This window comes from Pseudopodoces humilis, chromosome 6 (genome assembly GCF_049639895.1).
Source record: "Pseudopodoces humilis isolate 2021_Gansu_Grassland_sample_001 chromosome 6, ASM4963989v1, whole genome shotgun sequence".
In the NCBI taxonomy this organism is placed as follows: Eukaryota; Metazoa; Chordata; class Aves; order Passeriformes; family Paridae; genus Pseudopodoces; species Pseudopodoces humilis.
Genome location: NC_142205.1, coordinates 71,987,531 through 72,014,615, shown reverse-complemented (window position 1 = coordinate 72,014,615; position 27,085 = coordinate 71,987,531). Strand labels below are relative to the sequence as shown.

Genomic DNA, 27,085 nt, shown 5'->3' with positions numbered 1-27,085 from the left:
AACGCCAGTGCTGGGGGCAGCAGGGATGTGCCATAGCTGTCCCACAGCTCCCCTGCCAGCACATGAGCAGTGCAGCCTCCTGAGCCAAGCCAAAGGAAACCTTTCCGTGGGCAGGGCAGGGGCTGGTGATCACTGCCCAGGCTTCCCAAGCAACAAACACATTTTTTTCCTCATCCTCACGACACCTTCCTCATGGAGTGAGCTGCAGCAGAGTGATGCACCAGGCCTGTTCCCCTGCCCAGATTATTCCTCCCGTGTGAGCTGGCGGTGCAGGGCAGCTGTCCGAGTGGCTGGCCGGGATTTGGGAACAGGGAACGGCCGCTGAGCTAATCTCCAGGCTTTGCAGATGAAGGAGGCAGCAGATAACAGGATTAAAGTTTCCCGACCCAGGGTTTTCACAGCCCAAGACGCGGGTGGAGGAGGAGGCAGAATGACTTCTGTCATTAATCTTAATTGATTGCCAAGAGGTTTTTAATCTGGCTTATTAATTAGGAAGGTCCTTAACACACTGTCTACATATCAACATCAGATGCTCTTTTGGGACTTTGGGGACATATGGCCTATCTATATTTACATTCACACAATTTACACATACATACATCGCTGTATGGGAGCTGCTCGCACGGGTAACGCACAGGGAGCGCCGAGGAAGCGTTTCCATACACACGCTCTTCAGCAAAAGGGGATGGAAATGAAAAAACACCTTGCACAAAGGTTATATTCCCACATGCTGAACTCACATACCTCTGTTTATATTGATATGCATATTAATCCAGATCAATTTCATGTGCTGCTTATCCAGATTAGCATTCAAATGGCATTCTTGGTTTGACAGATTTAAGTGAGAGGTCCCAGTGTTCTTCCACAGTGACACGGCACATTTTAAAAAGTCCAGGCTGTGGTTCCACCGCCATTTCGGAGGAGATCAGCACAAATACTTGATGTAGCAGTCAGGCGATCCTGGAAAGAAGTGACCAGAGCCAGAGAGGCCCTGAGATGGGAGGCGGTGACAGAATGAGGTGATCTGAACTAGGCTGGTTTCCTTGTCACTTCACTGGGCCCTGCTCCTCTAGCCAACAGCAAAGGCATGTGAAAACACCTTGGAAAAGCAGTTTTTAGAAAGTGAGTTTCTGTCTCACCTGGCAGGTGTGGTGTCACCTGCTGTAGCTGTGGCAGCCTGAGCTTGTTCGCTCACCCAGGGTGAGCTGTTATAAACCTGTGGTAAACTGCAGCTACTGCAGTTCAGAGGATGTTCAGATGTGCCCACCCAGACCCTGCCCAACCTGGGGCTCTAAAGCCTGCCACAGTTGCACATGTTAATCCTTTTGTGCTCAGCATTAGCCAAAAGAAGGCAGGGGAAGGAGAGCTGTCTTCCCCTACAGCACAAATGCTGCTGGATGTGACTACTGCATGGAGATGGAGACAGTGGGCAGAGAGAGAAGAAAAGTGATCCAAAATGATATGTATTGCCTCTGATCTTATTACTGCATTCCCATAATTCAAAATTACTTTAGTTCTGAAATCAGTTTTTGCATGTTCAAGTTCACTCTGAACTACAGAACCATAAAGCATTTACAAAACCCCCATAGCACTTCAGGGTTTGCATTTTAAAGTGGCCAGGTGTTCCCGAGCCAGAACATTTCCTGCCCCCTGATTGTGGGCTGGCTGTCACAGCCTCCTGCAGTTAAAAACGAGCTCCAAGGAAGTCAGTGCAACTGGCAGCTATGGTTACTGATGCTGCTCCCTGGCACAGAGGGTTTGTGGGTGCACACAGGTCTGTGCCAGTCACTCCAGAAAGAACTCTCTAACTTGCAGGAACTGCTGGGCAAATGCTACATGAGATCAACCACTGCAAGTTATTTAGTGGACTCAGCTCCTGACAGGCTCCAAGCCATGCTGGACAGGTGACCAAGGAAGAGGAGCAGAGTCCCTTGCCTGCAGCCTCAGGATAGGTGACACATCTGGCTGGGAATGCAACCTTGGGGAAAGGGTGACAGCCTTCCTTGGACAGCACTTCCCTGCTGCATCTTTGTGGGTGCTCTGGGCACTGCTCCTTCCTTCCTAGGTAATAAGGTTGTTTCTCAGACACATTTCTGTCTGCAGTTTTCTCCCACAGCCTTGCCTTGTCTTTATTACTTAGTCCAGCAGGCCACACTGGGCAGTGCAAAACAGTTCGATCCAGTGAAAAAGGAGTAGATTTTTTTGGAGTTCATAGTCACCTTTTTCCAGTGGAACAACAACAATTCTTCACTGGTGTGAAATAGGAGCTCCATTTCTGGACGCAAATTATGCCTGTCTGAGCAGAGGGGAAGTGAAGGTGCACAGCACAAAGGAGCTTGCAGCATGTTTTGTATCTTTCTGTACCCAAGTGGATATTTTCTTTTACATTACAGTAAAACATAGAACCTGCTAAAATCTGGAAAGGCTGTAGAATGATGGGCAGAATATTATGATCCAAAAGAAAATTGATTATTTAGAGTTGAACATTCAGAGCAGAGCCCAAGGGCTCTGAGGATACCTCTCCATTCTGGGAAGGATGTTCCCTGCCCAGCTGAGCACCCTTGAATCAGGGAATCCCCCAGAAACTCTTGAGTAGTGCCACTGGGGCCCCCCTGCTCACCCAGGAGAGACAGGGAGGATGTCTGAGGGCACCCCCTCTTCCCAGGGCTGTTTCTCTGCCTCCCAGAGCACCCTGCTTCACTGCCCTGCACCCGGCTCCGTTTGCCCCCTTGGGGAGCAGTGGGTGCCTGTCTCAAACCTGGAGTATCTCCCACAGCCCAGCCACAAGCCATTTGCCATCACGCCTTTGCTAAAACATCTCTAGACAAAGGCTCCCCAGTGAAGTGGCCAGGGCAGTGATGGGAATGCTGGGAATGCCCCTCCCAGCCCACCTGCTCCCACACTGGGACAGCCATCGGTCCCCCCGGTGACATGGCTGTGCCCCAGCAGGTGGGTTAGAGGTCATGGGGGCCAATCAGCTCCAGGATTATGGTGCCTCAGTAAGGCTTTTCCCTCTGAGAACAACATTTACAACAAAGAGAGGTGTTGGAAGGATTAGGAGAGTACAATGGATATAACTTAACCATTGCACCTAGGGTTCTGTGCATTCGAACGGTGGGAATTCTCTCAAAAGAACTCTTCTTCTTAACTTAAATTTTTCCTATGCTGATTTTAATTAAGGCCCTTTCCTTCCAAGCCAGCCACATGCCCAGCTGGCACTCTGTGAATGCTCCGAGGCACTCTCAGGGCATGTTTGATGTCAGTTTGTCCTGATTTATAAAGCCCATAAATGCTCTGCTTAGAGAAAGGAGAGCAATATTAGGTTTTGGCTCAAAGAAGTCAGGAGTAAGGCAGTGTGCTGTGTCCCCCCTGCAGCAGGGAGGACGTGCCTTCCCGCTGGGCCATGGCCATACATCCCTGGATGCAGCGTGTGCTCTGGGCAGAGCAGCAGGGCTCTTCCTAAGGATGAGGGGAACTGAGGCACAGGTGCAGAGGTGATGTGAGCCCCAAGTCATGAAACAAGCCTGTGGCCAGATGGGTGAAGGACAGATGCCCCTGGTGAGCTTTTAGTACAAAATGGGAGCAGAGAGTTGCTGATGCAGGTAAAGGGGCTCACGGTGCATTTCTAAGGGATGAAAGTGGGAGAGTTAAACTGTAAGAAGTGATGAGGGCATTTGGTGCCACAGAAGAGCAACATAAAGCAGGTTTTCTCCCATCAACACGTTCTTATTTCTTGCCGAGCTTAAGGCGCAGAGATTTCACCTCGTACACAAAAGCCAGGCCAAGTCAGATCTTAACACCAGTCTAGGATGAGCTACACAAACCCACCTGCATTTATCAAGGACCACACTGCTTAGGTAGAAGGTTGTGGCATGGAGGCTTTGCTCTCGAGATGGCTCTGCAGAGCAGTTTCATCAATAACTGCTTTGCCTACTCCGCTGGGGCTGAGCCACGTGCCCTGTGTCACGTGGCACCACCTGTCAGCCAGGAGAAACACTGAAACTGCTGATGCCCTGGTTTGTCCAGTGCCTGCTCAGGGACAGTGTTTGCTGTGCTTTTGTCAAAAGCTGCTCACTGGAGATGGTCTGGAAAAGCCAGTTTGGTGTGAATGAGATGGCTGGGAGGGGGGAACTCCACAACAGCACTGGGAAACTGTGCTCTGGGCTCGCTGCCACTCTGGGATTAGGGTCTGTCCCCCCACCTGTGACTGATGCATGCTCTGAGCACCCGCAGAGCCCTCAGGTGGGCACCTTCCCGAGCATCCTCCTGCTGGGGAGCCTGTTCCCACAGAACCCGAGGGAGATGTGCCTGCTTGGGAGATGGCACCAGAGCATGTGCACAAGGGTGACCTGACCTGCTCACACCTGCAGTGCAGCCATGCTGCTCAGTGCGAGAGCAAGGGCTGGGCTTCCTTTGGCACCAGGGCTGCAGCTCTGTCTGTTTGCTGGTGTAAGCTGGGTCACACGCACCCCAGCTTCCCGAGGCTGGTATTTTCAGATGTGCTACTCGGATCTATTTTAAGGGATCTTCCAACTGCAAATCTGTGATGAGCATTAGAGTTTTAAAGCGCTGCTTTGGGAAGCTATTACCAGTAGGTATTAATTATTGAACACTATACCTTCTGGAAAAGTTGTTTCATCACTGGAAAGTGACCTTGCTAGAAGAGGCAGAGGGAAAGAGAGGCGTATGGTGCCTCCTGAGAGCAAGTGGAGTGATGCGTGGCAAGAGAAGACACTAAAGATTTATTGTCTGTGGCAAAAGAAACACAGATCTCTGCTTGTGCAGTAAGTGTTTTTGACATCATACGCCATAAAGAGTGATTGGATGCTGTAGTTAAAAAGTGTTTCACTGAAGGGAAATAATAGACATTTTCACAGTGCTGTGTCTATTAGGCACCCAACTGTGTGGCTGTGCAGCTGAGCTGGCCCTGAGAACTCCAGAGTTGGAGTTGAGGCAGTTCTGACTTAAAAGGCAGCTGGATAATCCTGAGAGATGACACTGAGAATTTATCTGTCTTAACAGAAGATCCCTTCTGACCTTGGCTGCTGCAGGTTCTTATTGCCTGACAGCACACCACTCAACAAGTTCAACATCAGCACTGTTTGGAAGCCACACATGGAAATTTCATTTTCTAACCTGGCTCTGGCCTTTTCCCTGGAATTTCTCTTTTTCCCAGCTGTTAGTGCAGCAGAGCACTTGTCTCTTAGTGACACTGGGAGCTGGAGTTCTCCCTTTGCTCCAATGGTATAAAAACCTAAAGAGAAACAGGCGTTCAGTTTAGAATAAAAGCTGGGGAGAAGCTGGTGCTCGGGCTCACCTCTCACCCTGTGGCTGCCTCTGCCAGGCTGGAGAGCTCCTGGATAAATCATCATTAAGTGCACGTGCAAGTACAGCAGCCGGGCCCAGGCACACAACAATTAGGCACCTAATTACGTTGCAAATACGATTGCACACTTTGCTACGATGGCCCCGTGGCCTTGGGAGCCGGGCGGGCCCAGGGAGGCGCTGGGATGACACCTCTGCCAAGCGTCCTGCGAGGGGCAGAGGTGTTCACAGCGCTCAGCTCGCTCCTCCTGCCCACACGGGGGTGACAGTGACAGAGGGGACAGGCCACAGCACCGTGTGCTATTTCTGCCTCTTTATGCTGCAGTTTCTTTTCCTTTCAACAAGGCAGAGAGGGGAATACCCAGCTAAGTGGGACCCGTGATTCAGATGACAACATATGAGTGTGTGACTGAAACTGCAGCGAGGCCGATTCCAAAGGAACATACAGTTTAAAATAACGCTGTCGCTGTTCAGGGGCAGCATTTTCCATATGGAAATGTCTGATCTGGGAGTGTTGTCAATGCCAGATCTCTCCTAGGGGGACCAGACTGTTCAGCCACTGCTCCCACTGGCAGGGCCCACCTGAGAGTAGCGGTGAGTCACCTGGGAGCTGAGGCCGGGCAGTGGGGGAACAGCTTTAGCCTCTGCTACTCCCTGCACAGATCAGGTGCCACCACTGGCTGCAGGTCTGTTTACCTGTGCCAAAGGTTTCAAACCTAGACTTGAACGCTTAGCAGCTGAAGGAGGAGCCTGTTTTCCAGTCAACAAAAATGAAGTGCACTTGTCCTGTGCCTGTTCAACATCCTATGATGCCTTTTCTTTAGTCTTAGTCTTGTAAAACCAGCAGTCCCTTCTCCTTGATAACAAGCTGGTAATTTCTTGGAAGGGATTTGAAGGAATTCCTCATTTGGAATTTAAAACTTATACTAAAAGTCTGAGAATAAGACTTGTTGGAGAGAAATTACTGAGGACATACATACAAACAGTCCTACCTTATAAAATTATACAACTGCTAAAATTACAAAATTACTGCAGTTTTTAGTTCTAAAATGTGTGTAATTTGTACAGTCTGAGGTGCTGCTCAAAGGAACTTTGTCTGCACCAGGGGATCTTCATTAGATTTATTCTGCGAACACAGTAAAACCAGGAATTCTGTATGGATTCAGGAGGTGAGGCTGCCTGGGCCTCATTTCTATCAATTTTCACCCCACCTGCCATGGTCAGGCCATCAGCATCAGCTGAGAGGTGTTTGTGTTTCAGTCCTGTGCTCACCACCACTACTTAATCCTAAGGACAGCCATCATTTTGCTTAGGAAAAATGCAGTGTTTCACATTCTTTGCAGTTTCTCACCTACGCTTCCAAAGAACAGGTCCATAACCCAAAATCCCACCTAAAGTCCAGCACCAGAGTTGGGTATTGTACCTCTATGTGGGAAAGCCAGTTTTACTGCACCTTGATCCAGTGTAGGTGCAAACATAGGGTTATTTCCTGAGTTAGAGACACACCTGCATTGTAAACTCTTGCATCCCTGTCTCCTCAGGACTTCCCATCATTTGTTACCATCTCTGTGACAGAGGAGGAACAAGCACTGTATTTTCTGACTGCCACTACCAAGTCTGCAGTGATTTATTCCTATAGGCTCTAACTGAATTAAAATCTTAATTAGGCTTATGCCACTTTTTTCTGCATTTTAATTAGGAACAGCCAAATCACTTGTCTGGGGGAAGGAGAAAGAAAAAGATAAAGAGCAGCAACACTTCTCTCTGTTCTGTAGTTGTATTAATGAAGCTGTGGTGAGAGTTTCCTCCCACAGAGGTGCCACAGGGCTGGCCAGGTAATGCAGCACAGCCAGTGCTGCAGCTCAGGAAACCTCAGTCTCCCACAGAAATACCTTCCTCGAGTGTTTCCTGGTGTCATTTCACATCTAACTTCTACAGTCCTGACTTTAATAAGACACCAGGAAATGACCCACTGCAGTGCTGAGTTTTTGGTGCAGTCACAATGAAAACCCCCTGAGATCGTCAAGACCTGGCCGCTTCCCCAGCACTGCCACATGCACAGGCCTTGGAACACTTCACAGAGAGGCATCGCTTGTCTGTCCTGCTCATGTTCCTCATACAGCAAATCGTACACAGATCACACAGGCTGTGCCTTCAGCTTATCAGAGGTTTGTACTAAGCTCTCCTAACTTACCAAATGCTGCCACCAATGAAGTGTAAATCCCTCACTTTAAGCAGCAAAGGGATTTTCGTGTGCTCCTCTTTCCACGTTACCTCTTCCCTTCTCCCCAGCCAGCCTCTCCAAGGGCTGCAGCTTTGCACAAGCGCAAGCTGGCTCTTTGTGGGGAGGCCCTGGCTGAGTTTGTGTGCTCCTGCACAGGCTGGAAGAGTTTTTTCCCACACACTGCCCCACGGGGCCCGTGGCAGGGAAGTGGCCATTCCACCAGTGCCGCTTCCACCAGCAAAGCTGCTGTGGCAGGGCCGGGGACTCAGGACTTTCCCAGGGCTTCATGGGGCAGGAACCGTCCCAGGGGGACCTGGAGGCTCTCAGAGCTCCTGTGAATCTCCTGCTCAACATTTGCATGTTGACATTTTCTACTTAAGGGGCCTTTTGGCATCTCTGGCATTAATTTATAATGCTGTGGTTGTGGGGCTGCAGCAATGCAGGAACAGCCTTTACTTTAGAAAGACTTTGCTCTTGAATCCGACTGGATTCAGTGCAGAGACTGACCACATTGCAGCTGCTCCTGCTGGGATTTGCTTTGTTGGATTTTGGTTTGTTGAATTTTGAATTTCTTGTTTCTGACTGTTTGGCTAGATTTTACAAGTGCATTTCCCAACTGTATTTCCCAGAATCTTTACATTTCACAAGTTCTAATGGAGTGTTACATGACATGGCTGGATTTCGTGCACCTTCCTGTGTGAGCTGAGCCCCAGGATCAGTCCTGGAAAAAAAGGGTTTGAATTTGTGTACTTGTTTGGCAGATGTAGTTCACAGACTCTGAAACCTCCTCTGGTTCACGCAAAGGTATAATCAGAACCACGGGGTTTCACACAAGCAAAGTTGGCTCCAAAGGGCCGTTTATGTCAGTAAGGCCTTGCACAGGCAAAGGACAGAGCAGCTGGATTAAATTTTATTGCAGCTGGTACAAGGCCCCTTACAACATGCGTGGGTCATTTAAAAATTTTAGAAATCATTTAGTTTCAATCAGCCCTCCACTAACTGCAGTTAAATGCATGTAAGCCATCTGAGGACAGTTCACAAAGCTATTTTTACTCATTTAACTACACCTGTTTGAAAATATAATTTGAAATATGCAACTAATTACAATAATTGAACCTATGTTTCATTTTTGCCAGAGATTTTTTATTTAGAAGTTTCTAATTTGTCAGTGCAGGCTTTGCTTCTGTTGTGCTTTCAACTCCAAAGAGCTGACATGCTCATCAGTGAAAGGATGTAGAAAAGACACTGATCTACCCGTGTTGCAATTAAATTCAGGCTTCAGTCCATGTGTGGCTGCAGCCCGGTAATTGTGCACACCTCATTGCCTTTTAGTTCTGAATGCTGCTGTGGTCATTTACCAGGTAATTCCAGAGACAAGGTCTAAATTCCCAGTGATTTCATAAAGTTTGAAACAGCCCTAGGAGGTGGGAGGATGCCGGGGCATTGCCCCCTGCCTCCCAGGCTGTGAGTACCGGAGTCCTGGAGAAGCCCCAAAGGCGGGGGCAGCAGGGCAGCCCGGGGCTCAGTTCTGCGTACGACAAACGCGCTGTTGCCATGGCTGCCGCGCTTCATTCGCTTCTGTAACAGCAGTGGCAAACCCCGCCACCTTTCCCGTATCCATCATTTATCACGGCATTCCTACACCTTACCTCCAGTTAACCACTGCCAGCCGTTTCCCAGCTCCCACACAGCGATTTCTGGGGGGGCTGTTCCTTTCCTCTGTCCAGTCAAACCAATCCGATCCCCCAGGCAGCTTGAACCCCTCTAGGTGCCATAACTCAAATTTTTGTCAAGTCCCTTAGAACTCTAGTGTCCTCCTCCCAGTGGCATTCCCAAGTGTCTCCTCAGGCAGGAGGCAGCTCAGAGCAAGGCTCCCAGCGACACTGGGGGGATTGTGCTGTTCCCACACACCTGCCAGCTGGGTCAGGGCCCTCTGCAGGGTGCACAGCTCCTTTGGAGAGATCTGACTGTGCCCTCCCTCACGGCCCAGGCTGGGAGCAGCCCCTGAGCACACCACGCGGTCCCTGGCAGTGCCATCCCCCAGCCCCAGCCAGCCTTCCAGGCCAGGCAGATATGGAGTAGTGGAGAGTGTGTCCCTTGCTGTGTGAGCACTGCTGGATGGATGCCCAGCCTGGCCTGGCCCTGTGCTGTGCCCCCAAGCCATGTGCCATTCCATGCCCAGGAGCCAATCTGGGTCAGCTGGGATGGGATGGGAGGGTGCTGGGCAGGACTTACACACCCGGCACACGCTGCTCCATTCCCTTCTGCATCAGGGCAGCTTTTCAGGAGAGGCTCCTTCAAGTGCTACCCAAGTACTCAAGGCTAATTCCTGAATTATGTGGAGGAGCCTCCTTCCTTAATTCCAAAGCTGACAACTCCATCACCATCTCAGCCAGGCTGTGTACAGCTCTAAGCTCTGGCCAGCCTTATCCATGCTTTAGTGAGAACCAGATGTTCCCTCTCTCCACAGCTCCTCCGAGTTATCTCCCATTCTGAGACTGCCCTCGAGGGTGCTTCCCCCTGCCTGGTAAAAAACTACAGAAACCCAGAAGCTTTGGATAATGAAGCAAACATATTTTTGTGGTGTGGTGTGGGCAATTTTTTTCCAGTCTGCTGCTAGTTTTTAAATATAAAGTATAGCATATGTTTAACACAGAACATATGGAAAGAATGAAAAAGCAAATCTTGAATTCCAAGTATCATATTCTAAGTGGAAAAGACTCTACAGTGTGAAAGTGGTCATTCAGAAAAAAATCAGAAAGAGGTACTTATTATATGTAAATACTTATAAGCTTAGTTATGAGAAGGAGAGTTCCCTCGCTCTGGGCAGTGTCCAGGCACACACACAGGTGAGTCCTGCTTTGAGAGGGAGGTGTGACTCCCCAGCCTCATCAGGAAGGGTTCTCAGCTTGGGAGGCTGCTCAGCATCCCTGCCAGGAGCTCATGTGCTCCATCCATGATGTAAGGTAGGCTGGGTAAGGCATTACCTGACCTTATTTTTCTGGAGACTGACACTGCAATGATTTAATTAATTTCTAAGCCAGAAAACTCACTTCTAAATTCTTAGCACACAGTTCAGTGTAGGAACTCTTCCATCTGTATTTCTCTCTGCTCTGGTACTTTGTACCTGCCTGTGTAGGACAGATGAACCCAAACTTTCAGCTGGCAGGTCATGATCTGTAAGTGCCCAGGCTGCATGCAGGTGGAGCTGGGTGCTGGGAGCAGCTCAGCTCCCTGCACAGCAACAGCAGCAAACGCTCCCCTGGCCCGTCACCGACGGGGAGAACTCCTGAGAGGCCATTTCACACACGAGGCTTTTTTAGCAGCAGAGACCCTGAAGAGAAGGCAAATGGATAAACCAGCACAGCACCCCTGCACTCCCTCCTGCCCACCCCCCCAGATGTTCACAGAACCAGGCACTGCTCAGGCCTAGCCCTGCCCAGCGGTAAACACGGCGCAGTGCAAAGCCCAGCCTTGGCCCCAAACTGTCCCCAGACTGCAGCAGCTTCTTTTCTCACATCCTGGCACTTGGTCTCTGCTCCAGAACACCAGGATGGGGAGAACTGGTTTGAATGCCACGAGACAGGTACTCTCTCTTATTTAGAGAGAGAGCACTCAGCAGTGGCAGCAGTGGCAGGCAGGGGCCCCAGTGCAGGTCTGTGCTTCCCACACCCACCAGCACACAGGAAGCTCCAGGTGCCATCCCCTTACTGACTCTCCTCCTTGCAGCCCCTTTCTCTTCCCTCTCCTTTTGTGTGCAGTCCCAGATAACTGCCAGTCACTTGGCCGGGCTGGCTCACAGAAGGTGCAGCAGGCACAGATGGCACTAATGCATAAATGTGATCTAGTGAAGGGATGCCAGCACCAACCCCCAACAGGTTCCAAGGAACTGCAGTGCACTTAGAGGGATACGGGGATTGGCAAGGTGAAAGCTGAGATTTGCGAGAGCTCACTGTTCCCAAGTCAACAACAGAACCCTACAGCAAACGAGCAGATTTCTTTATTAATTTAGCAAATGCACTTAATGCCACCATCTCTGGGTTTGTGTGTAACAAAGCCCCTCCAAAGCCCTCACTCATTACACAAATTAAACTGAGCGAAGGAAAAAAGGGAAAAAGGCTAAGGTGGGAACTGAGAACCAGAACAAACTCAACAATCTGCTGTGATTCCCATGGTTTTTGGGAGAGTTTCTGAGAGAAACATGGCACAGAGGGGTTGGGAGTCAGGGGATATGGACAGGGTCTGGCAGCAATGGAGTAAATCCCATAAATACCCTGTCCCTCCTCAGCACTCAGAGCACACAAACACCCCACCAAATCCCTTTTTCCAGCAGTCGCTGATAATGGACATTTAGGAAATATGCACAGGGAAGGCTGTAAAGGAGCTTGACTGTGTTTCCACAGGACATCTCTCCTGACTGCTGGAGAACAGAGGCATCTCCTCCATAAGCACATCTGTAGCAGTGACTTCTAGTGAGGGAAAAATATCTCCAGGAATCCAGCCTGCACCCCCAGACCCCATTGGGCAGGCAGAGAGGTCCTGGGGGCTCCCAGCACTGTGTGTGACGGGTCAGCTAGAGGGGCAGGAAGGAGCCCCTGACAGACCCTGTCCCTGTGCAGGCCAGTGCCATGAGCCTTGCACAGCTACCTTTAAAGGAACTATTCCTGATTTCCAACAAGGCACACAGGAGCAGAAGCAGAGCCTAGAAATTAACAGAGCTGGTAACTTACTGACGCTGGCACCTGCAGGGGAGTTGTAGCAAATGCCTTGGCAATATGAAATCAGAGAATGCTGCTGGGTAGTGGGATGCCCAAATATCTGAAAAGTGTGAATTACTAATCCCTTTGGCATTCCAGCTAAAGCCTAACAATGTGCTGGGGGGTTTGTCTGCAGGAAGAAGAGTTTACTCTTGTGGCTCCAGGGAAGCCTCAGCGGCTGAGGGGTGGGGACAGCCTGGCACCCGTGTCCTTCCTGGCCCAGTGCTGGGTGTCAGCAGCACTGAATTGTCACCAGCTGTAGGGCTGGGACAGCTGGGTCACAGTGGCATCTAGAGGGCTGCCACGTGCAGTGTGTGTGCACAACGAGGCTCCTGCTGGGCTCTCCCTTTGAGTGCACAACCCCAAGGAGCTGCACCCTCCTGCCACAGCCTTGACAGTCTTCCTCCTAAGAGCCCCCACATAAAGCCTGCCTACTGCTTCAAACAGATTGACATCTTCCCACAGAATTTCTGAAGTGAATTTTTTGGTCGTAGTAATTGTATGATAACTAGCTTAAAATTATTTCCATAGTGTCCTAAATGCCACAGAACAGGGCTGCCTTCTCTCCTTAGGAGCCATTGCCACATGCCAGCCCGATGCTGTATAATCCATGGGCCAGGATCCCAATGCTGTGCTGTTGCTGCCTTATGGGCTCAGCACACGACCCTGCCTAGGCCTAGAGCACCTGGGTCTTAAATCTCAGAGCCATCTGATGGGGAGAGTCTCTCTTCAGAAAGGCCTAGGTTACAGAGTTCATCAGGAAAAGGACACTGGGATGTATTCCTAAAGGAAAGGAATTTTAGGAGGGGTCTGAGTTGTCGTCATGATAGAGAAGTGGAATCTGAGGAGAACAGGTATTCTGATAGCTCTGGTTTATCTGTCACTACGCCTGATTTCAGAGGAGGATAAATCAATTTCTTCTCACAATGGCTGCACAAAGGGGAGGAAGGAGGAAAAACGGGGATGTTTAACTTGTGCTTTAGAGATGCCGTCCCTAGTAACTCCATATTTCTGATATTCTCTGTCTTCACAGATAAAAAAGACCCCAAAGCACTAGGATTTGCTAATTTATGGTTTCACCAGGCTGATTCTTGATTCTATGAGACTTCAAGTGTGATGCCTCTAGAGTAGCAGATTATCTTTCTTTTCTTCCTAAAAAACAGGTACTGAACACAGGGTTGTTTAGGATGCTGACATGAGGAAACTGGCACTAGAGACCTGGTGTCAGTCTGTCTAGAGACACCCTCCTCCCATAACATAAACCGGATCCCCGTTTGCAGCAGGGATTCATCCCAGATGATTTGGGAAAACCTCTCCCCTGTTCTTCCCCACGTGCTGCAGTGCTGCACGTGTGGCTCTCAGAGCTTCACCTGGAAGCACAAATCACAATCCAGCCCTCCAGCATCTCATGGGAGGAGAGGGAGCTGTCCCAGGGACAGCGCTGCACATCGCTGTGGAGGCGGCAGGAGACGTGTCCTGGTTTTGGCAGCACGTGTGCGAGCGGCTGAGTGGCCGCGCTGGGCAAGGTGTGTGCTGGGCCGGCGCCAGGACACAGAGCACCTTCCCTGTGGCAGTGCCACGGCCTCGCTCTGCTTCCAAGGACTGAGGAGAGCTGAAGGAGAAGGGCCCTCCGTTGGCAGGAGGCCGCAATGGAACCGAGAACATGTCCAGGAGAGGGACAGACCTTGCCAGGCCAGGATGGTACTTCCAGGGAGGCAGCAGCGCTGGGAGTGAGGGAGGCTCAGTGCCAAGGGTCAGGGAGAGTGAGCTAGAGCCCTCGCTCCAAAGGATCCGTGCTGGAAAAACAGGGACTCTCCAGGCCATTTCCACATCCTTTCCTTTTGCATAAGCAATGCTTGCCTTGCATGAGGAAAACAACAAACTCCTGCCCTCTAGAGACAGGAGACCTCCAGCTCTGCTGAATAAAATATTTGCCACAACCTCCTTTTGAAGCAGATGCTACAAACGCAGCCAGTTTTATCCTCCCCCAAGGCCCACCGGCCGGCTCAGCAGCTTGGCGCTCCCTCCTCCCGGCCCTGGAAGGCCGGCTCGCAGGAGAGGCAGCTTGTCACAACGACTCTCGGTCAAGGCAGGAGTTTATTTGGAGAACTGCTGAATACAGCAGCCACGGCAAACTTGGCAAAAGAAGGAAATCCCTCCCTTTTCTTGCTACCCAAACCCGTCAGGGCAGGACGGCCTGTGCTCGTGCCGGCCTGACGCCCGCTCCTGCCCACAGCCCCATGCCATCTCCATTCCGCCTTGTCCACGACAGGGTGCAGGGCTCTGGGACACAAGGGGGAGTGCAGGTGGCTCTTGCTGGGTGCCACAGAACACAGGGAGCTGCAGAGCCCCCGTGCCCGGGTCCCACGGGGATCCACCCCTGGTGACACGCACTCCCAAGATGGAGCAACTGTGCTGACTTGTCCACATGCCCAGTTCCCAAGGAAGTGCTGCTCATGGGTAAAAAGCTGCTCTAATGACATCTCCTCAAAGTTGCCAGCACACTAAAGATACCCTTGGCTCCCAGGGCAGCAGCAGTAGCAGCAAAAGCTGTGTGCAGTTCCATCCATGCAGCGATTATGAGGTGGTTATGAGCCACCCCAGGTGCCAACAGCAGCACACTACACTAATACACTACACTACTTCACTACATGCCCCTCCTTGGTGTGTGCTCCAAATACACAATAAATCACAGGCACTGAAAAAGAAACTCTTCCAACCTAGCAGCTCTAAAGTACCTCTTTGGAGCCCCTCCCTGGCAGGTTCGGTTTGTTGGCCTGTGCTCCAAGATACAGCATTTATCAGGTGTGAAAGACAGGAACTGTTTTTTACAATTTAGTCCTGTCTTCCTTCCCTTCTTTTCCTGCAGCTACAGCAGGTCCAAGGGGTGGGAGGCGGCTGTGAGGTACCTGTAACCGTGCTGCATCTTCTCCTCACAGCAGCCCTTTTTTGGTTTCCCTTGTGAAACCAGTTCCTGGACCCCAGACCCTGTGACCTTTGCAAGTTGACCTCCAGGACTGTGAGATTGCTGGGAAAGATCATGAGGTTCAGGCACACACACACTAAGGGGATTACGTGACACAAATCTGAGGAAAATACACAAATTAACATGCCTTTCCACTGAAGCTGCTGTCAAAACTTGTTAAAAGTGAAAAACCAAATTCTTGCTAGGGCCCAAACAGGTAATGCTGCTTCTGCCACCTCTGGAACAGGGAGGTCACCGAGGGCCCTGTTGGACAGCAGGGCTTGGCCCTGCACAGGCACGCTGGTTCTGTTTCCAATGCCCAGGGGAAGTGCCAGGATCAATTCAGCCGGGAAACAAGACTGTGAGGCAGGTGCTGCCTCTGTGCCCAGTGTGAATCCCTCACAGCTTTACTCCCTCAGAATTCCCTTCCCTTCTGTCCCAGATCCAGGCAGCTTCACCGGCCCTTTCTGAATTCCTGATGAACGCTGGAAGGGCTCCAGAGGAGCCCTTGCAATTTTCCCTTGCCTCTGCCAGAGCCCAGAATTCCGCTGGGATGGTGGGACAGCAGCATGTGTCTGCTCACACACCCACACCCACACCCCCCAAAGCACTTGTCACACTTGGCTCACCACCGTCAGTGGCCAAGCTCCAGGCCCAGGGTGGACACTTTCCCAAAGTGATCTCTCCTCCCAGCACTACCCACAAAGCCTTATGGACTTGGAGAGGGACACAAGGGGGGAACTGCTCCTGCAGGCCTCTCTTGGTACCTTGTTGTAGGCATTGCCAGGTGAGGCTCTAACCTGGGGTTTGAGCAGCCACTCCCTGAAATCCCATGCCCTGTGAGAATTTCCACCTTGCCCTGTAACTTAGACGCAGTAAGAAATTCAACAACTAAAGAAATGGCTTTGAGGCAATATAAAATAATTCCTTCTTAGGTAAACCCCCTTGCCATAGATCTCTTTCCTCTTTTTTGCTGCTGTTCAGGACCTGCCACATTCTTCCCCTGCAGTACCTCTGGTTCATCTGTGAGCACGAGGGGTGGTTTTCCCTATCAGATCTGGTGCGTGGAGACAGATCTCATATTCCCTACGAAGATCACCAAATGCACGCATAACTCATTTTTTAATTACGCTACTGCTAAACCACTAATTTAGTGCAATTTCATAGTGACTACATGTTGGTATTGTTAAGGTTTATGAGCCAGTGATTTACAAGGCATGGTACGTCAGAACTCAAATTGGTTGGACTGATGGTTTAACTGAGCACAGGGACGTAAGTGTAACAGTAACTCCCCACACTGGGATATCCTGGCAGTGCCACCAGGGTGGGAATGCATTGGTGGAATTGGTTACGTGGAACACGCATGTTTCAACTGGGAAGGCCAAAACCAGACTGGTGAGACTAAGGCTTAGTAAACAGTGCTTCTACTTAAGTAAATAGCTCTCTCTGTAAAGGTCAGATTAATCAGAAGAAGAATTTAATATTCTGTTTCTAAAAGCTGATCTCAGTGATGACACAGATATCGCTGCATGGGAGGTTTTGGATGCCTTTCGAGGAAGGACTTGTGTGAGTCTGCAGTTTTTTCTCCAGTTTGTGGGAGACAGTGCTGAGTTTCTAGAAATGAAAACCTGCAGCTCATATTGATCCGAAGTGCTAAACCCCTAACAAGTGAACAACAGCCTTTTATGTTCTGCCTGCCTCAGTTTGCCCATCTAGAATACAAATGGTTGAACTTCCCAAATACACTTGACAGTGTATTTGTTATTAAATGCTGCCGTCTGATGCTGACAGTGTTTGGAGAGCTGCTGTTTCTTAGGGCACTGAGATTCCCCAGCTCTGGGTGTTTTCCCTGACAGTAACACGGTCAAGAGTCTGTCTAAACCACACAATTTCTTTCTCTCCTCCCTTCTCCATGAGTCATGGAATAAAGAATTTGGGGCCAGAGATGAGGGAGGTCAGTGGGGAACCAGAAAGGGCAGTACTTGTTTAAGGTTCTCCTTTCTCCTTGCTCTGCCTAGAACCGCTCATCCTGGCAGAAAAGCCATGTGGGTATGGCACCCGGGAACACGGTGGTGGCCTCACAGTGATGAAGGAATGGCTGGACTGGGTGATCTTAAATCATGGAACCCTTTAGGCTGGAAAAGCTCTTATCTCTCTGCATCTCTTCTACATTTATAATTCAAATGGTGGCAGCCAGAAGTTCCTACAGTTCCTGTCACCACCTTTTCACCGGTTGTATATTTCTTTAACAGCTGGCAGAACCAGAACTGAAACATTAGGAAACCCCTTGATGAGAATACTGCCCCTCTCGTGCCAGCCAGGACCTGCTTGAGACACGGCAGAGAACTCTGTGCCATCACCCTCCTTGATACCCAGAAAAACTGGAGATGAAACTAAATGAATGACAGGAATATGAAAAACCCATCCCAGATTTCATTTGGCAATTCCATGATCTCCCAGGTTTGAGCAGAAAGCAGTACTTTCCCTCCAGCAGTGCATCTCTTACAGCAGAAATAAGGATTCAGAGCACAAGCAGTGCTGCCTGTTCCAAAGCCAGCACTGTTCACGTGGCACCATCCTTGACAGATGCCTGTGACCAAAGGGAAGGAATCGCTGCTGTGCCAGAGAGCTGCTTTGAGGCAGCACATGCTACTCCAACACCCCATGACCCTGTGGGAGTTTAGGCATTTAAATAAACTCCTAGTGAATAAAAAAGGTTTAGGATTTTGCTGTTGGATTTGTTTCCTTCTGCTACACTGAAAGCTGTCAGGATTCACCTGGACCCCTTTATGGATATGGCATCACAAGAAACCCCTTTTCCTTCTGTGCACAGCAATTTACAGACCCTAAGCAGTGTGTTGATGCAGAGCTAGGGTTATCTCTAATAAAGTGCAGTTTCAGATCAGCAGCAGCTCTGCTAACTAACAGTCACATCTATCCATGCTCACTGCATGAGGACCTGGCTCGGGGGAGATTTGGGGGCAGGATCTGCCTTCCCTGTGCACTTCCCTTCCCACGGTCAGATGGGTTTGGGCTTGCTCACTGCAGCTTGCCAGAATTTGTGAATTATGCTCACAGAAGGCCTGGGAGTGTCGGAATGCGTCGCCCGTGTCCTCGCGCTTGCCTAGAGCCCGCATTTGTAAGGCAAATGCGGTGCCTCACTCTGGGTAATTTCCATTAATTCTTAAAAGGTTTTTCATGGGTTTGTTATTTCCCCAAACATCTGAATTTCAATTACAGCCTCCTTCTAGCATCCAGCAACCTCTGTCTGTGTGCTACTCCACCAGTAACAGCTTCTCTCTTCCCCCAGGGCCGCTGTATCAACTTCACCCGAGTTCCCTCTCAGTAGAGGAGAAGAAGCGGATACCGGGAGGAGAGACAGCCACATTGCCACTGTCCTACCCAGCCAAGAGAACCGAGCCCTTCCTCGCATCCCTTGGACCATCTTCCAGCCCGAGCTCCGCAGGTTCCCGCATCCCTGCTCCGGGAGCCCGCAGTCCGACTGCGCACTGGTGCTCTGCCCACGCCCCAGAGAGCAGCACTGCTGTGTGTGCCTGGCTCTGTGCAACACCGAAGGGACAGCACAGATACCAAAGATGAGAATGCTTTTATATTTTTGTGATTTGCTTTTTTTTAAGGACTACAGATTCTCAGGACGCAATGTGCTTTCAGCGGCGACGCAGCGTTCCTCAGCTGCGGCAGAGGCACATGGTACTTACACAGGGACTACTCGCCACGGGCACAGGATAACAATTCCCACCAGGCTAAGCAGGCGCAAAGCCGAGTGCCTCAGAGCCATGTCAGATCCCCAACCCTCGCCAGCTCCCTCCGTCGTGCCTTACGGGAACCTTCTGACTGGAAATCTTGTCACTCTAACACTGAAAAGTGCACACGCATGACAAAATGTAGACAGGATGCCTCGAGGTATCGGTAGCGAGCAAGACTTTGCCCTTTAGTTTTTGAAGACACCTTTCTTTCATTATGCACCCGGGACAGGAAGGAATTACTAGAGCGTTATTCCGCGGGAAGACAGCCTGTAAGCAGAGATCTCGAGCCGAGTTGGAGGGACTGATGCTTCAAGACCTTGACACTGTGGCTGGTGGTATTTTCCCCTTTCCTGCATTCACAGTTCAGTAGCGCATAAAACATCATCATCTATAAACATACCTAGCAGTCGTAGGCTTGTGTATTTCTTTTTCAGATTAAAAAAAGCAGTAGCCACTAAGCTGGTATCTCAGGGTTTTTTCCCCCCCGCAAATCTCCAAGGGCTCTTCAGCGTCACAAGCCAGCAACTCTCTTTGCATGAGAATTTCAAAGTTTAATTAATATAATTAAAGGCAACAGCAAGCAGCAGCCTGTGAAGATTTTGCTCATCTTTTTTATGCCTTTTGACATTGAATGACCTATTACTGTATGTGCGTTCCTCAGTGGCGGAGGGGGCACCGAGCGTTGGGTACAATTCCGCACTGGGAAAGACCTCTTTCCATCAATTCGGAAATTAAATTTATGGGAGCGCCGGCCATCACCAAACATTGACAATGTATGTATTATAATTTTTTAGAAAAACCAGTGTCGTGTCACGTCGACGATGCCAAATTATGTTAGCGTGAGCGGAAACACTGTGGGGGAGGAAGGAGGGAGCAGCTGAAGAAAAAGGCTCAAATGATCCAGTCACTTTCGATACTGTACTTCAGAGGCAGAATGGATATTCGAGTCGAAACCTGACAAAGCGCGCCCGCTTTGATGGGAACTGGTATAGACAATGACCAGTGGCTGGGTCAGTGGGATGTCTCTCTGCGAGCAGGGAGGCTTATCAAATGACACTAAAAATAAGTTCAACAACCATCACGTTGGAGGGGGAAAGGCGAACATTTCACATTTGGTGGGCATGAATGTGCGCAAGATGGAAAGAGCAATGTGGAGCATCCTGGGCTAATTATCTCCTTTGTGCTCTCCATCGGAATCGCAAGGGACAGAAGTAATTCTCTTGGTCCATGTCCAAATCCATGGCACTGCCCAAAGATGCCTTTACATTTATCCACTCGCTTACATCTTCTGCTTGTGTTTATTTATGTCACTGGTAGCCTGATCAGCAATAGCCATGTCTGCACATTAGACTATAAATAAAATTATTATCTAAGTTTCAGTCATTATTTCTGTCTTCTCCTCCCCCGTAGGCTCCCCATCATTCCCACAGCTCAAACCTCCGTTTTCCAGCGCCATGGTGACCCATGGTACTGACTTCCAGAGGCAGCCCATGTTCCATAGCGTGGCTGGGAACGCTGCCGCAGCCGCACTCAGGGGTCCCGGCTGCCCACGGCCGGGGAGAGCCCTTCAAATGCCACAAGGATGCAGCGCACACCTTGTGGAGCATCAGCCACACAACCAGAACCCCTAAGTTCCACATCCTGGGCGGCACCAGCCCTGGGCGGGGGACCTCTGACCCAGAGCCCAAGCAGCAAGCCCTCGGCTGTGAGCTGAAGCCCCTGACTAAATCTCTGTGCAGCCTCCAGCCCGACGCAAGACCAAGAGCCTACACTGGCAGGTGTGCCAGGACACAGGTGAGGTCCTGCACTGCTCCTTAAGGTGCTGAGGTGGCACAGCTGGAAGCACTGAGCTCAGCAGATCCTAGGTTAAAACACAATTGGCTCCCTCTTACTTTCCATCCGTTTTCCATGTACACACCACACATTCCAAGGTATCACTGGAGCGCTGGCTCGTGCTTTGAGCTGCGCTGTGCAACAGGACAACAAGCAAATGAAAAGGGTTTTTCCCTCACGTTTATCTGCTGCCTCTCAAAGAATACTTGTAACCAACTGAGACACAGAAGTAGAAACCCACTGAGCATTTTTTGTTCTCTCTGTCCGTGTCCACTGAAAACCACGAAATGAGCAGTTCTTTATAGAAAGGCTGGTCTCAAGCAAAACTGCATTTTGGGTCTCTACATGGATTTTCCCTTCTAACTGGCACAATATCACAGCATGTTACACTTGGCATTTTGGTGCACATAATACCTGAGCATTTCCTTATTACACGCTGTGGAACGTCCGTCACAAACAATCTGGGGGGCAAGAGGCGTAGGGTGATATAAAATCCATTGATTCAGATGACACAAATGCGACTTCCTTGACAGGAGTGCTTCAGAATGCCCGAGAGAACCCTCCAGAGCCATGTACAAAGAGCCCAGCAATGCCAGCAAGGAACCCTGAGGGGCTCCTCTCACCAGTGAGGCAAGCGAGAATTCACGGGAACAAGATCACCGCTAGAGCAAGGCTATGTTTGCTTTATACATTCTGGTAATAGCAGAAATTAACTGGCTGGAGTTAATATAAACTAAAAATTAATTTTGCCCTATTCCCTTCCAGTTTTTTGATTTAAGAATCACAGCATTTGTCAGGTATGAACCTGCTGTAACCCCGGGGAGCAGGGTCAGGCTGTCCAAGGCGAAATGGAAGGGAGTTCTGAGTGCTGCGATGGAGCCTCATCATGAGCCCCAGGCACTGCAGGACAGCCCTGGCTGGCTGGTACTAATTCCTGCTGGGGATTTTCCTGCAGGAAATTCCTGTGCTATATCCCTCTTCTTCTGATCACCCCTAATGCGACACCACAAGTCTACATTCCGCACACTGCAGTTTGTTCTACACACCTGACTCGGCCTCATCACACTGGAACGCTCCCACACCGGGGTGCATTCCCACTCCTGGAGGTGCTGGGGTTCAGTGGCAAAGATAAGGTTATCTTTGACCCCTCTCAGCAATGGCACCTCATGCAGGCCATGGGTTTGCATCTCTTTCCTGGGATTCTCACAAACTCCCAGGACACAGGTGTCTGGTGTCTGGCCTCTGCAAAACCCGTGGTGACATCAGACTGCCCTGGTCATTGCTGTCACCTTAACGTGTCCTCATGGTTCGAATCACACTGACACACTCCATAGAAAAAACAAAGGTGAATGTTCTAAGTACGGGAGGTTTTAGGTTTTTCTAGGTAGGAAGAACTTGGGAATTCTGTATTATGTCATTTCAGACCAGACCTCCCTTTCCAGCTGTGGAAGAAGCTGCTCTTTTTATGGGTCACAATTCAGACTGCGGGGAAAGGTGAAAGAAACTTGGTGCTATCTATGAGGGAAAAATCCCCATTCAATCCTGTGTCATTGAGTGCTGCCTTGTGACTACAGGAACCCTGCTCTGCTGCAGGACAGGTGTTTCCCTGAGTTCACAGGCAAGCAGAAAAAGGCACCACCTCCCTTCGGAGTTCAGCTTAGGGAACCTCTCCTTCACCAGAGGAGCCACCGAGGGGATATCTGGGAGCTCAGCTCTGCAGTGCTGGAGGCAGGACCCATCTCTGACCTCCCCTCTGTGCACTGCTGGGCGTCCAAAATGGGCATGGCAGCGTGGCCCTGGGAACAGGATGGGCACAGGTAGCAGCCCACCTGCTGCAGACACTGAGCTCAGGCATGGCCAGAGCCACGTGCCCTTCCTGACTGCCAAAGCGAGGGGCTTGGCTGCTGTCCTCACCAAGAGCCAGGGCTCTGGCTGTGGAGCTGCTCCGGAGCAGGGCACCGGGCAAACGTGGCCAAAGGGGTCGGCACAACGCTCCCAGGGAAAGCCACAGAGCAGGGGCAGAGTGCTGAGCAGAAACTGCAGCGAGCAAGCCGAGGCAGCGCTTCATTTGCTGAGGAGCAGCTTCTGAGAACCTCTTGTGCCCTTACAAAATTAACATCACAATTTCTAGGGAGGGCCTTATTAGACCTGGCATGTCCTATTTTATTTCACAGATCTGTTTTGCATTGGCTTAATTAAAATTGTTATATATTTGTGGGTCCTGTGTAGGTGCCATCTGTTTAACAGTGCAAGTGGGTCCTGTGATGCGCTTGTAAATTTTGTGTGGCAATATTTTTTTTAATATAATGAGAGATTCTGGATGCATGAAACTGCCTTTACTTGATAACTTTTCTGGGTTTTGGCAGTGAACTCAAAGTGGTTCTTCATGTGTTACAAGGATGGCTCCACAGCCCATGGAAAAGCAAGACTTCCATGTTTGAACCGAAATTGTATTATTTAATTCACACTTATTTTTTTTTTTAATTTGCTTGCTCTGCCTGATTTTGTAAATGAACTTATTTTCCCAAACGGGAATGCACAGGACTGCTCAGCTGGGGCCTGTGGCTGCTGCTGCCTTCTGGGGAGCTCTGGGATGTACCAATAAACAAACCACAGCCATCCTCACTGGCATTGGAAACAAATTTCTGAGGCAAAAACCCCACCTGCAAAGCTGGAAGTACCCTACAGCACAGCCAAGCGCAGGACAAATCTCCTGAGAAGCAGTACTCAAACTTTGATAGGTTTTATACTTTGGGGGGGGGGTTTAGTACAATTTGTGGGTCTGCTCTGATGTCACCAGCACCAAAATGCCATTCCTGACTCCCAGTGGATTATACCAAAACCCCAAACCCAACTCACTGATTGGTTCTCCTTCAAAAGCACAGTCTCAAATTCTGCTAAATTCTCCAACACATTGTAGGAGAAAAGCATCTGCAATGGCACCAATCCTGCAGCATCTGTGGGGGTCTCAGCATTCAGGTTCTGTAGGTGGAACCGCTTTGTTCTGGGTGGTGAATTTGGCAGTACCCAAAAAGCTCCCAAGTCCCTGCAGCACTGCTCAGCAGGACATTTAGAACACTTATTCCAAACAGCATGCTGCTTCTAAGCCGCTTTCAGGGACATGGATGTACCTGCAGCACGAGTCCTGCCTATTTTGGGAAGTAACAAGATATGACCAAGTCCCAGAGAAATCCCTCCCTGACCACACCACTGGTTTTAGCATTAACTCAAGCCCCACTTTGGTCCCGAGCACCTGCCCAAGCTCCAACAACATCCCTCACTTCCTGGGACAATCTCCTGAAGGCACAGGGAGACCCACCTGCTCCAACTGTGGCACTGGAGCGAGGGTCTACCTGGGATTTACACAGCACGGAACCTGACCGCTTGATACCCTGCCACGACAGCACGGGCCGCGCTGGCCTGAGACGCATTCCCCTCTTTCCCAAAAACCTCTCCAGGCTATCCATGCACTCTGTGCTTCCTCGGGACAGCTGCCTGGGATTGCCAGCCCCTGGGATAGATGGTGTCTAGTGACAGAGCTGCAAGATGCTGATTAAATTATGTGCTTTGGCCAACCTGTGTGGGGAAAATTAATTTAAGCGCCAAGTGATAGGTTCAGCACTGCCTTGTTGGAACGGGGAGGTTGGGCTCTGTGATGCTTCATCTCCTTTTATTTGATTAGGCAAATTAGGAAACAACAGTGTGAAATGCATTACTGTAGTGATCTGATGTCCAAAATGTGAATCTCATTAGAGCTCTGGCCTCAACGCTTTTTATTTGTTTTCTCTGTAAGCCAAGGAAGAGCAAGTAGGCCAGAAATAGATATTTTCCAGATTACATCAGAATAGCCCAGTTATAAACATCATATTCTGTACAGGCTTCAGTCCCTGGAGCAGCTCCTCATAAAAAGCATCTCTAAGCTTCTGGAGAAATTCAGTGCAACACGTGCTAGGAATGGAGGAGATGCACCAGCGAGAGGAGGCTGGAGCCAGAGAGAGAGCGATCCACTGACCAAAGTTCCCTTAGAGCCCTGTGGGGTGAGACCCTGGGAGTAGGGACACTGTGCCTCTCCAAAGGGATACTCCATGGTCCTAAAAGTGGTTCTGCAGATGAGGGTGCAGGCTGTGGTGGTCTGGGGAAAAGAGAGGAACAAAGCAGGATGGATAGCAGGGTGCCATAAGCCCAGGGGACAGCCAGGTGCCATCCTGCCATGGCACAGAAATGGGGGCTGGCCCCAGACGGCTCTGCTCAGCCTAGCCTGGGCCAGGGCTCCCTGCAGACCCCCGTCATTGCACTGCCCCTTCTCTGAAAGGCTGGACTCAAGGTCACTCTAACACCAGGGGAGAACAAATGTACAGTGTAAAAGTAAAAGAACACAAGACAAGACAACATTTCACTGCAAAGGGCTCTCCCAGAAGAGCCAGTGCAGGTATCATTTGGAAAAGGGTCACTTCACAATACACCCCTTCCAAATTGCAGCTCCAACTCAGAATTAATTATCCTTTCACTGTCTTGGGTTTTCTTTTCTTTTTTGCTTCACATTAACTGCAGCTGAAATTATTTTAAAGCAATGATCTTGAACGTCATGTCCTTCAGCTGGCCCTGAAAATCCATTTTCTATGGAAAGCCTTCTTTCTTCTCCAAGATTTCTGAGAGTGTACAAAGCTCATCAAGGCTCTAGTTCTCTAGGGGTGTCAGATGCTTGGATAATACCCAGGTGTCTGCCTGCTGGACCAGCTCCAAGGTACTTTATTAGCATGAAGAGGCCGATTTGGAGGCAGTTTAACTCCTTCGGCTCTCAGGGCCTAGCCTGTGTCCTGCAGCAGCAGCCAGACACCAGGACATCGCCCGTGCACGGCTACAGATGCGGGCTGCATCTGGTCAGCACCACTCACTGCCACATCTTCAAAAGGTAACACCCGAGATGTCCTGTCACCACAGCTGGAAAGATCACCTGGTGGTGTCCCACCCACATGAAAGCAGAGGAGAACTGCAGGGACAACTGCGGACCACAGCTCTGCTGCACACCTGGGGCTCAGCCCTTCCCCCAACGGCTTTGAAAAATCCCAGCAAGCCCCTCTTGGGAGCCGTGCCCTCCCTCATGACACTGGCAGCATGAGGGACACTGTTTTCCAGGCATGCAGCTTGGCATTCCCAGGCACGGACTGACACAGGACCCCAAGATGCCCTTGGCCCTGGCACCGAGCGCGGCAGGGGCAGTGAGGGCCTCTGCTGTTCCAGGGCCTGGACCTGGAGGGGCGAGGGGGACTTGTCCCTGATCTGTCCAAGCACAACGCAAGGCAGCACGAGCACAACTGCCAACACACACTTAAAATAACAACTGTGAGCAGATGCCCTTGGATTTCCAGGGACTGCAGGAAACTTCAGCTCCTGGCCCCAGCAACTTGCCCCAGCAGTGGCAGAATGTCTCAGCACGGTCCCACAGAAGACACCACGCCCACTGGGACAACACACCCTGCTCCATCCCACTGCTGAGATCACACGGTCTGCATCCCACCCTTTAACACGAGCAATTTTTTTTAGTTTCCAGAATGCAAAACTGGACTATGCAAAACCAAGACAGAAAACACACAATACCCAGCCCTAAAAAATCAGTTCCCACTTAAAAAGCAAAGCTCCTTTTGAACTGCACATTGTGTTGCTTCAAAGCTTGCAGCGAAGGACTGAAAATCTGAGCCACTAAGATACGTAAGATTTGAACAAACACAGTCCCAAAGGCTCTGTTTAAAATTTGAAAAGCCCAAAGTTTAAGTTATTTGTGAGCTGTCTGAGGCCTTTTCTTGGATTACAGAGGCAAAACCTGCCTTGAAGCTTGGGGCGTTCCCAAGTGGCAGCTGGCAGTGAGAGAGGAGGGGCTCTCAGAGCCAACTGTGTTCTCCTTCTCCATGCCACTGACCAGGTCACAGGACAGGACACGTGCACCCCCTCTTGGAGATGACTCCCCCTTGAATGTCACAGCCACAGCCATGTCTGTGCAACCAAAGAAAACATTTAGTGGTGCCAAAGCATTACACAGTGTGGGGAGGCTGTGAGAGAGTGAGGTTCCTGTAGCTGGGCTTCCAAACATACTGAGGAAACATGGATTTTGGGAAGAGTGAAAGGAAGTTCAAGCCCTCTGTGGAATGGTGCTCCAGAGCCCACAGCAGCTGAGTAGGGAGGAGACTGTTAGCTCTCATTCCAGCTGGAGGGAAAA

At 50.2% G+C, this 27,085-nt stretch overlaps 1 protein-coding gene across 1 annotated transcript in view; it reads left to right on the top strand.

Annotated features, from left to right (window-relative positions):
* The window catches only part of ANTXR2 (ANTXR cell adhesion molecule 2), a 73,512-nt gene extending 53,095 nt beyond the window's left edge, over nucleotides 1-20,417 (top strand). Inside the window, exon 17 of the mRNA XM_014260401.2 lies at nucleotides 18,582-20,417. Coding sequence (XP_014115876.2) covers nucleotides 18,582-18,620 — 39 coding nt within the window. The 3' untranslated portion in view covers nucleotides 18,621-20,417. The remainder of the gene's footprint in view (nucleotides 1-18,581) is intronic.
* Nucleotides 20,418-27,085: the final 6,668 nt, after the last annotated feature.